This window comes from Astatotilapia calliptera, chromosome 13 (genome assembly GCF_900246225.1).
Source record: "Astatotilapia calliptera chromosome 13, fAstCal1.2, whole genome shotgun sequence".
Classification (NCBI taxonomy): domain Eukaryota; kingdom Metazoa; phylum Chordata; class Actinopteri; order Cichliformes; family Cichlidae; genus Astatotilapia; species Astatotilapia calliptera.
The window spans coordinates 14,202,993-14,215,326 of record NC_039314.1 but is presented as its reverse complement, the minus strand read 5'-3'; the positions used below and the strand labels follow the sequence as shown (position 1 = coordinate 14,215,326).

The window sequence follows — 12,334 nt, the reverse complement described above, 5'->3', positions numbered from 1 at the left end:
GTTTTTATATTTATGCCGTCCCTTGCTTTTTTAAGCTCTGTTGTGTGATCCTCGTCTCAATCTGTTTTTCATAACTTTTATGAAATTTTAGTGAGGCTGTGTGATATAACGAAGGTGAATCTAGCAGCTCAAAAGTGAAACAAATCCAAGCTGTAATAGCAACAACTTTCATGTAAAAATACACCTGTCCTGTCAGCTACAGTAACCTAGTGAAAGCACAGTGCTAGAAAAGAGTGGGATTTCATTGGAAACTTTAAATGGGTGTCTGCTCATGTGGGTGGTATGTAAACCAGTAAACACTGTGTGAGTGCATAGAGGCCTGGTGCAAATAGACATATGTGTACCTCAGTGTTTGAAGGAATATGCAGAACTGCAGAAATGAGGCATATCGCTGACTGATGCTGCCGGCCGCTCTGCTTCACAGAGCCGGCTTTTCTATCAGATAGACAGCTTGACAATATCCAGACTCCACTCTTTCCGCTACACACAAACACACAAAGGCACGCCAGCAGAATCACACATATAAGCAAATGCACACCCGTGCACACACGGCTTTCTGGGGTTTGTTCTGCTTGTTTCTGGCTGGACTGTTTGTAAGATAAAAGAGAAGATTGTAGCTGAGTACAGTAAAGTCTGACCTCTTAGACAGGCTTTCATTGTTTTGTGTGTAATTGAGAATTTTGAGACCTGTTTTAAACCACATTACAATGTAAGACCTGTTTCTGAAGGATTTAGTTTTCTTAAAAACTGAAAGCTGAATAATGATAAGTGCTTCAGAGATATTATTAAATGTAATTGGGATGAACAGAAAAGACAATTTAATGTTTGCTTTATTGATTATCTGTGTCTAAGTTTGTGAGTGATTATCCAGAAATAGTAAGTTCTGGTATTCCCTTCAGAATTCCAACCACAGTATGTCTCTGGAGTTCATTGAATCCTGGAGCATTTGTGCTGTAGCATCACACAGATGTGATGGTGAGCTATAACAGATGAAATAGATTAATTTACAGTGCCTTCATTTTGTCTGACCAAGATCACTGACTTGTATCTTAAAGGCTTTTTAGTGTCTGCATAGCTTTATGTATGGGGGTCAAGTTTGCCCCAGTAAGTCGCAGATTTTCTGACATCAGGATAGCAAATATACCTGTTTCTGCTTTTAAGAAAACACATGATCTCCACCTCCTAGATGATAAGCAAGAGCTTTGCTATGCTGGGCTATGCTGTAATGTATGTTCTTTACAAGCTGCTGTCAGTGTGAAAAAGAGACTCCAACAACTGCTCACCAATGGGCTAACAGGGGATTGCTTTTATTTTAAAAAGGAGACCTTATCAACAGAATTTTATATATTTTATATATTTCTTTTTTACCCATAATCGGACACACAAAATGGGTCTAGGTCAGCCTTAATTTCAACTCTTCTTTACAATAAGTATAAATACAGTGCTAAGACTGCTAGAGCTGCAACTAATCATTTCGATTACTAGTTATTTAACCAAAATCAAAAATATGTCCAAAAATTCTGATAATGATAGAGGTCATACCTTTGCAGGTACCAAGTTGATTTCTTCAGATATTTGGGGGGGGCATGTTTATTTTCCCTGTTCATTTAACTTACAGGAGAAATGACAGATCCTTTCATTTGATAAGCTGGAATCATAGTATGCATATAAATAAATATGCATTTATAAAGTCTGTATAATAGATCCGTTAGATGAGTATGCTGTCAAACATGCAATTATTTATCTAATAGTCTAGGTGAAAAGCAAAATTTATGTTTAAAATTACTGAGTGCAAAATATCTTTTAGCACCTTCAGCTTATACGACAACAGTTACAGAATCAGAATCAGAATCAGAAACTTTATTGTCATGAGAACAACGAAATTAAGAATGGTCCCCGATCATTGCATCATCCCTAGCAATATCAAAATATAAATAAAACAATAAAATTCAATAAATAAAATAGATAGAATACTTAAAATACTAATAAGATATAACAGTAAAACATTCACATACATTCCCACACACATGCTTCAGACCGTGCATAGATTAACACAAGAGTGGCGTGATGGACATTACGTGTGTTTCATAAGCTTAAGACCTAGACTCGGTATAAAGATTTAGCAGTAACCAGCCTGACATGCACACATAGACTCTTATTTTACACACTGCTCTTAGATCAGCCAGCAGAGAAACAGTATTTTTAGTAGCTTGATACATCTCATGATGCTTTTATGATGTGTTTGCAGGCCTGCTAGCTGTGTCTTGCAGTAAGGCTGGTTGCCTTCTGCTCAGATATCAGGTGAGGAAAGGCCTGGAATCACTCATCTTGACAGCCACATCTGGCCCTACTTTCTCTGTCCAGTTGCCCTCAACTCTGCTGCTGCAAACAGACGCCACTCTGATTCCAACCACAAAGGGAAGAAGTTACAATAATAGCAGTTATGATAATAACATTATTGATAGTTATTAATGAGACAGAGAACGGGGAGTTTACCCAGGAGATATACACTCCCCAAAAGAGCTTTGTGGAATAAAGCTATTGTTGCTGCAAACATTTTTTGCTTTTCAGGCTTTGTCCTGCTATTAGCAGAGAGCAGATTAATGCCAGGTGCAACAAGCAATCTTTCTGTTCTCTCTATTTGCTCTTTGGATTATACATAGCCAGTGCTCTACTAGAAATAAAGGGTTGGAGTAAATGCTGAATACACAAACACATTTGAGTTCAGATATAACTTAATAAGCATTACTCACTATTTAAATGTGTCCTCTGTTGAAGCTAGTTGTATCCATTTTTAAATACTATGCCTTTTATTGGCATGACACGTATCCAAACCTTTTACATGCACACGAGTCTGCTCTGCATTTGTCTTCATTCCACTTTGTACAAAGCTATCATTTGGCAAACTCAGGTGGTGCCAAATCCAGAGCTGAGAGCAAATTCTAGCAGGAACCAGACCTGCACAGTCTTCATCTGGTCCCTGTTGAACCTAGGAAGTAAGGGTTAGAGTTCAGGGTAATATTTACATTAATGGAATGAATCCAAACAGATTAAATTTCAAAACAAGAGCCTAAGATATCCAGGAGCAGCCTACAGTCACACATTAAAATATAAACAAACACTTTTGGCACTCTCACTGTATGCCAACATCTGCAGTTGGCCTTATCCTCTACTGCATAGGGAGAATAATGAAGACAGCAGACATAAACATGAGTGAGCAGTCAGCTGCAGAACAGAACAATCCTGTGCCTGATGCTTTGAGGAGCGCATCACCACAGGAGTCCATGATGGGAAAATCAGTCTGTCTGCATTCTTCTCACTGAATGTTGCTGAAGGAAGAAACTCTGCTGTCGTGTGTAAAAATGAACACACGAAATTCAGAACTGGTTGCAGAATACATTCCAGGTATATCCTGCACCACGTGCAGTCAGTTTATTCAAGTACATCTTACAGAGTACTTACACAGTATGGCTAAGGAATGTTGTCCTCTTTGGTTGTTTGAATGGTTTAGTTTGAAAGCTGAAGTGGTGGAAGCAACTTTGTACACAGTTAATCACAACAATGTTACCTACGCCACAGACAAGATAAACATTCCTCAAAGCTGGGCTCTATTTCTGGTTGATTTACTTCTATTTTCACTATGCGAATAAACTGATCAGTTGATCCACAAAGAACTGAGCAGAACCAGCTTAGATATTGTTCAGTAGCTAATGTAAAAACAATTAATTATTGGAATTCTCATTTTGGATTTGTTTTTATCATAACTGATTAATTATCTTAAGTTTTTAAGCAGGTTTCATAGTACTCACAGTGTAAATACAGTAGTATACACGTGACACAAACCTATACTGCTCCAATTTTGTTTCCCTCCAAGTCTGAAGGTATGTTTTGATAAAGCTGACTTTAAAATAAGTATAATAAAAGTGCATAATGTTACATAATGTCAGCACCTTTCCATCTTCTTCTTTTTTTTTTTTTTAATGAAAAGAAAATGTAGCCGGTTGCAAACATACATAGTTGTGGTGCAGAAAGCACCACAGATATGGTTTAAGGGCTACTGTATACATAAACATATAGAAACAGAGGGCATGTGAATCAGGGAATCCATGAGTTACACATGTTTTCTATCATGTTCATGTGGTCATATGATTCCATACGCGTAAAAAGAATCAAAGTTACAACTGCTTTGTGGGTTTTTCCCAGCCAGGTCTTTAGACAAACTGTACAACTTTGCCGACTGTGCTGGCCTGCACCTGATCCTGGGGCTCAACGCACTACACAGAAATCCAGACAACTCCTGGAACACCTCCTCCACCCTCAGCCTCCTGAAGTACAGCGCTGGGAAGAAATACAACATCTCCTGGGAGCTGGGCAATGGTCAGTACAGCAACATACTTCAAACTGTCTACTAAAACACATGACTTACAATCATATCTGCAGTTTTGATACTATTTAAAATATTTAGAGGAGTAAAAGGAAAAGAAAGCGTTTTAAAGGTAACATACTGTATAGTTTTTATTGCCAAAATCATATCATTATTCTCTCTGGTTGAGTGCAGTAAATTAAATTCGAAGTATAAACTAAATGCAGTATAACAGTTCATGCTTGTATTGTCACTTGTAATACAAATTTGTTACAGAACTAAAGTAAACTGTTGCAGATTTAATGAAGGATTTTTAAGTTCAGTAGCAGTTAAAGGGTTAATCCAAGGGTTCGCATAGGGGTAAACTATTTTTTTCTTTTAATTTTCTGAAAATCTAAAAATACCCTCACATTAAAAACTTATTATCACCCTTTTTTTCAGCCTAAGCCTAAGAGTAGCAGCATATGTCTAATAACTTTATATGTGACTGCAACAAAGGAAATAATTTCAAGTAAATTGCTGAGGTAGCACAAGATATAGAGGACATTTATATGATGAATTAAAGGTTATCTTTTAAAATGTGCAGTTAATCATTTCATAGTTCTCATAAACAGCATATCAACATACACTAATAAAGCAGACATGTTAGCAGCCTATGTTTTTAGGATGAAACAGCCTGGTACAGAAAAATCTTCAGTGAAGTTGTTAATCAACAATGAGTCTGCAAAAGTTCAGTCTTTCTCCTTTTGTAAAAATGCTTCACTCTCTTAGGCTTACTGATTCTGCAAGGCCACCCTGTGTGCTTTGGCTATTCCCTTGAAGCAATGTCCATCTGTCTGTATTACTGTGAATTGGCCAATTATCCTTTTTTCTACTGGCTGTTGGATATTCTAAGAGCAGGATCAGACTACAACAACAACATCATTCTTTGTCATCTTCCCAATGCTGCTTGTATAAACTCTTATCTTCCTCAGTCTACTGTGTCTTCTCTTTCCAGAGCCCAATGCGTACCGCAGCATGGTGGGTCGTGCGGTCAACAGCACCCAGTTGGCTCAGGACTACACCAAACTACGTACCCTGCTGCAGTCTGTGCGCTTCTACCACCGAGCTCACCTCTTTGGCCCCAACGCAGGACGACCCCGGAAGAACGCCATTCTGCTGCTGGATGGGTGAGTCACCAAGTAAAACAGGGATTGGCCAGGATTACACTCCTTCTTAGGCTGTCCTGCTGGAAAAGAAAGGGGGAAGGTAGCGGAAAGTATGCTGCAGTAGTTTATGCATTAAACACAGTAAAGCTCAGTAAAAGTTTTACGCACGCACACACACACACTCACACTCTGTAGTTGTATTCAGTGTTTATGGATTCCCACTCTGCAGGTTTTAGGGTCTCAGCTTCAGTTATACCATGTCAGCATAAATAAAGTGTCATCTGATTGATAACGTGATGGCGCAACGTCCCACCTGCTTGTCTCACCCAGAAGCTGCAGCAGCTTTGGATTGACTCTGGTCGCTTATCTAACCGCCCTCTTTCAACTGCAGCCTGTCCTCTGCAAAGGTTGCATTGTTACACTTGGTAGCCAAACCTTTACAACAAAAGACTAACCAAGACATTGTCACAGTGTCATTGTGTAGTATTATTCACCAGCATTTGATACAGATTACTATAATCTTTGGAAAACAAAAAGGTTTTCAGACATACTTTCTTTAGCTGGCCAAAATTTTATTCAAGTTGACTGAAAGCAAGATTAAATTGTTCGGACTCTGTTTCACTGAAAATTACTGTGTTGTTTTTGGACAAGTTGTATTGTAGCCACACAATATTGTAGCCCCACGGTTTATCTATCTTGCATTCACAAGCTGTAATTATCTGGCAGATGAAAATCAGAACATTAACAATTCACGGGCAACGTAAGATCATGATGTGAATATGGAGCACAAAACGGAAAAGTAATACCTCCTTTAAGGCGCTGACTCATTTTGTATTGTCTTTATCAATTCATCAGTTCAATGAAGTCTGTCCAAGTATATTTTACAAAGTGTGGCTCACTGAAACAAACCCTTGAATTTAGGCAAAAGAAACATAATTTGTTGTGATCCTTAGAAATTCAAAACTTCAATGACAAAAGATTTAAAAAAACAAAACAAAAAAAAAACCTCCCCATCTTGTTCTTCCACAAACCACTTTTCCACTGGCAGTGAGCATGTAATTGGCTGTCTTCAACTTAACCTAATCTTAATTCAAAATTAGTTTAAGGCTTGCAGTTGATCAAGTTGGTGATTTACAAAATGCACTTTGGATACAAATAGCAAATCAGTGCCATCAGAGAATAACACATTCTCCTCTTTTCACTAATGATTTGGAAACGTTTGTGCATAACTTTAATTTGGATAATCTAATAGATAACAATAGTGATTGTTAACCAAGACAAAAACTTTTTTAAAAGCGTAATTTGACCTTGCTGCATTACAAATAACGAACCCCAGATTGCCTCTCACAGGTATGTAGGCTTCTTTGGGTATTACTACAAGTCTTAGTTTGTTGAAATTCATTTTAGACAAGAAATTTATCCTTAGTTCTGTCAACCAAACAGTTGACAGTATTCCTCAAACAAAATCATTATTTCCAAAAAAGTAACGCCTTTGTGAGCTTTTCTGTCTGTTGAAATGGAAACAAACTTGACTAAAATGAATGCATCACTGGCCCAGTACAACAAACAAAGGGTGAAAGTCAAACATGGAGGTATATACACAACTCTGTCAGTGTTGGACAATACAAATAAAGTGTGACCTTATGGTGCAATGTTTGCTTTTTTTCCACTGGATAATAAAATAATTTAGTACTATCAAAATTACTTTTTGCCCTTTGTTTTTGACTTTATGAGCAGTATATAATAATTTGATTGATTGTTTTAAATTAGCCTGACTAATACTGGAATTTTGGAAATGCATACACTATCCAACCAATAAATATATACATATAAAATGTATTTATTTTTTTTAGATTTTCCACTATGTTTTTTTGGCAATCCAGTTTGAAGTTTAGCACAAAGAAACCAAGTGGCCATGGTTCTGTTGCAGACATTGAGAGAGAACTGTAAACCACAAGGTTGAAATTGCACTGGTGGACAAACAAACGACACCATATGTACGTTACCTCAAGCAAAAACGTGAAAAGCTTCGTTGTGGTGCACAGGGGATAATATATTCATTATATATATCTATGATAGGCCAAAATCACCCAAATAATAAAATTGTCGGACTCTATATTAAACTCACAAGGGTGGTGTATAAAAAGCTAGTAATATATAGAAAAATGTTGTTATGATCATTTAGATGTTGATAACTTGACAGATATTTTACGTAACATCTTCATGTTTTAAGATGTTACGTGGGGCCCTTATCAAGTCAATCTAAAGTTTAATTACTTTATTCAGACATTCAGTGTGCAATATTTATAAAGCAATTTAAAAACGACAACAGCAAATACAACGTGCTGCAACCAAAAGTGAATAAATGCAGGACCGTTAAAAACAACTAGAATAGAATAAAAACACAAACAAGCTCCCATAATAAAACAAAGGCAAGTAAGATCAATGTATAATGCCCGGTCGAAGGCCAGAGAGTATAAATGTGTTTTAAAAATGGGCTGTGGAGGTGACTGTCTAAAGTGCACAGGCATTTATTCCATAAACTGGGGGCAGCAATGGAGAACGCTTTGTTCCCTTTTAGCTTCCACTTAGACTTTTGTATATGTAAAAGCAACTGGTCAGATACACACAGTCATAAACATGACAATGTTGGGAACATTTTGCAATGTCTGATAGATTTTGGTGAATAAATGCAGATGTTAGACGTGCTCCTGCGCAGCAACCATGAAAACTTAACATCTATTTTGTGTGGCTGAAAGGAAGCTATATTCTGCGGTCCACTAATCTGTCACAAGAGGTTTAGGAGATTTATTACAGAGCTAATAAGACAATTAGAAGTGATGGAGGTGGGATATATAGTTCTGGTTTTAATTTGTTGAATAAATGGGGTCAGCATGTCATTTAACCAAAATACCATCTATAAAGTAAATTGAATATGTTTATGTGTTAAAATGTTTTCACATGCACAAGTATATAAGCACATGTGTACTTAAATTCACAGGAACAGTTTAATGTCTCAATATATGTTAGCCTCTCGGCAGCCGCACACATTTTGACAGGTAGTTGGAAGACTATGGAAAAAGAATAATTTGGTATGGATCTGTCTCCACTATGTACTTGAACTACTTAAATCAGTGAAACCGTTAGGAGCTGCCTTTTATCTCACTGAGCACTGACAGTTCAGATTTAGTCAGAAGCAAAAAGGTGTATTTTTTTGCTCACATGTGTGTATGTGTACTGTAATAGTCAGACTGATTAATGAGCAGTGTTATCAGAACAAAGGGAGGACATAGAAGATGAGTAGTGAGAAGAGGAGGACGATTGAGAAGATGAAGAGTCGAGAGCCGGAGTACCCATGGGTCATGGGTGTCGCATTTAACGACACGACGATTCTTGTGTGTTTGACACTGTTACGAGGGGGTTGCTCATGTGTTTGACAGCCCAACTACTCTGCTGCTCTCAGGAAATAAGATTAATTAGATGCTGAGCAGCTCAAGAGTCCAAATATCTGAGCTGCACAGACTAAACAAGCCAGCCCAGTGAAAGTTGTGTTTCTGTGACATGATGTTTAGAGACGCACATTTTGGCATGTCTGACAAGCTGTTACAGCCAAATATGGAGCGATTTGGGTCAGGTAGATCAGGAAACATACACAGATGCAAAGAGGCGACTCTGTGTTTGCACGGTGTTTGTGTACAGGATGATTCTGCTCTCAGATGATTTTCCTTTTATTGATAACAATTAAACTGAAAATTAACAAATCAAATCCTCAAGCTATAGAATCAGCAACTCTAATTAGTTAAAAATAATAATAATAAAACTAGTAGTTTGCAGATTTGCCATGATACTTACATTTGTTTATTTTCAAATTCAATGTTAGACTGAATATGTCGTGAAAGGGTGTGCTTAAGGGATTGAACAGAAATATTGCATTCACTTTTGAGGGACTCAAAATATTTTCAGAGGGTTCAATTTAATTGTCCTTCTTATTTAATTATTTTATTATATGTCTTATGGATAGGTGTAGCATATCTTTATACAGGGAGTGCAGAAGTATTAGGCAAGTTGTGTTTTTGAGGAATAATTTTATTATTGAACAACAACCATGTTCTCAATGAACCCAAAAAACTCATTAATATCAAAGCTGAATGTTTTTGGAAGTAGTTTTTAGTTTGTTTTTAGTTGTAGCTATTTTAGGGGGATATCTGTGTGTGCAGGTGACTATTACTGTGCATAATTATTAGGCAACTTAACAAAAAACAAATATATACCCATTTCAATTATTTATTTTTACCAGTGACACCAGTATAACATCTCCACATTCACAAATATACATTTCTGACATTCAAAAACAAAACAAAAACAAATCAGCGACCAATATAGCCACCTTTCTTTGCAAGGACACTCAAAAGCCTGCCATCCATGGATTCTGTCAGTGTTTTGATCTGCTCACCATCAACATTGCGTGCAGCAGCAACCACAGCCTCCCAGACACTGTTCAGAGAGGTGTACTGTTATCCCTCCTTGTAAATCTCACATTTGATGATGGACCACAGGTTCTCAATGGGGTTCAGATCAGGTGAACAAGGAGGCCATGTCATTAGTTTTTCTTCTTTTATACCCTTTCTTGCCAGCCACGCTGTGGAGTACTTGGACGCGTGTGATGGAGCATTGTCCTGCATGAAAATCATGTTTTTCTTGAAGGATGCAGACTTCTTCCTGTACCACTGCTTGAAGAAGGTGTCTTCCAGAAACTGGCAGTAGGACTGGGAGTTGAGCTTGACTCCATCCTCAACCCGAAAAGGCCCCACAAGCTCATCTTTGATGATACCAGCCCAAACCAGTACTCCACCTCCACCTTGCTGGCGTCTGAGTCGGACTGGAGCTCTCTGCCCTTTACCAATCCAGCCACGGGCCCATCCATCTGGCCCATCAAGACTCACTCTCATTTCATCAGTCCATAAAACCTTAGAAAAACCAGTCTTGAGATATTTCTTGGCCCAGTCTTGACGTTTCAGCTTGTGTGTCTTGTTCAGTGGTGGTAGTCTTTCAGCCTTTCTTACCTTGGCCATGTCTCTGAGTATTGCACACTTTGTGCTTTTGGGCACTCCAGTGATGTTGCAGCTCTGAAATATGGCCAAACTGGTGGCAAGTGGCATCTTGGCAGCTGCACGCTTGACTTTTCTCAGTTCATGGGCAGTTATTTTGCTCCTTGGTTTTTCCACACGGTTCTTGCGACCCTGTTGACTATTTTGAATGAAACGCTTGATTGTTCGATGATCACGCTTCAGAAGCTTTGCAATTTTGAGACTGCTGCATCCCTCTGCAAGCTATCTCACTATTTTTGACTTTTCTGAGCCTGTCAAGTCCTTCTTTTGACCCATTTTGCCAAAGGAAAGGACGTTGCCTAATAATTATGCACACCTTATATAGGGTGTTGATGTCATTAGACCACACCCCTTCTCATTACAGAGATGCACATCACCTAATATGCTTAATTGGTAGTAGGCTTTCGAGCCTATACAGCTCGGAGTAAGACAACATGCATGAAGAGGATGTGGACAAAATACTCATTTGCCTAATAATTCTGCACTCCCTGTATACTAAACAGTTCTGGTGTTCATTCCATTTTGGACTTGGAGGCTGTTATTGTCTCTTCAAATGAGCAGAAATTGCAAATGAAAAATAAGTGGAACCAACCTTAAACAGTAAAAAAATAAATAGTTAGAACTGACCTGCTCAACAATTTTGTTCATTTGGAGGATAGAGTGCACTGTTGAGCTAGACAACATAGAAATTCATGGACACTGTGGAAGATAAGTCGTAGATGATCACAGGATCCTTTCCATGATTAAATAAAATCACTACAAAAATCTACCCTAATAAAAGACTTTTGACAAGACAAGTGAAAATAGAGGTTCTACACTACCAGCTCAGTCTTATGTAGGCAGATGTGACTAAGAGCTACCTTTAATCTGAAGCATACTACATCTCTTGGGTGAAGAGTGAAGGCAGTGTAATGCATGGACAAGCATGACTTTCAGTGTAGTTTGCTGGTGATGTGACAAAAGCAGATGAATGATGTCAGAAGTATAAAGTATTGCAGTCTGTGTTTAGCCTCATTCCCAAAGGTAATTCTTTAGCACATCACAGTACAGATGGAGAGTTACCTAAATCTGTAAAAAGGTTTTGAAAGATCAGGAAGTGGAATATTCCACATTGGCTTTGTTATTGCAATAGAGCTGCATTTCACTTGCAGACAAAACCAGAGGTAGAAAGAGCCATGAAGGAACAGTAACTGAAGACAGCTGCAGCAAGGGTTTGGCAAAGCATCACAAAAATATATGGACCCAACAGTGACTGTCAAACCATGTAATTATGCTATGTAAGCTATATAACTTTGAAAGAACTCATTTTTATGAGCGAAATCTAGACTGCTGCATACACATATTTTAAAATGACAGGAAATCTGCATAATGCATACACACCATTTGCTGTCTTTTTAAGGAGCTCTCAGCTGTTAAATTACACTTTTCTTATATTTATAATTTGTCTTGATTGATTTTCAGAAATTTGCCTTTAATCCTGAAGTCTAATTAATTACCAATTGCTTACCTGCTAAAAGAATGAACACTGCAACACATTTTATGACAGTTGGCAAAGAGTTTTAGTGAATTATGGCTTTTGTCACCTAGATAGATTTTGTTTTCTTCTTGAGATAAAGTGAAGGTGACATATGTGCACTTGAATTAAAAATATTTTTGTTAAATAAACTGAGCACTAACAGTTAAATGGGTAAAATGTTGTAATATTCATATAGCCA

General features: G+C 37.7%; 1 protein-coding gene across 1 annotated transcript in view; it reads left to right on the top strand.

Annotated features, from left to right (window-relative positions):
* hpse2 (heparanase 2) overlaps positions 1–12,334 on the top strand; it is a 50,527-nt gene that overhangs the window by 22,144 nt on the left and 16,049 nt on the right. The window contains exons 4-5 of the mRNA XM_026189375.1: positions 4,204–4,377; positions 5,361–5,532. Coding sequence (XP_026045160.1) covers positions 4,204–4,377; positions 5,361–5,532 — 346 coding nt within the window. The remainder of the gene's footprint in view (positions 1–4,203; positions 4,378–5,360; positions 5,533–12,334) is intronic.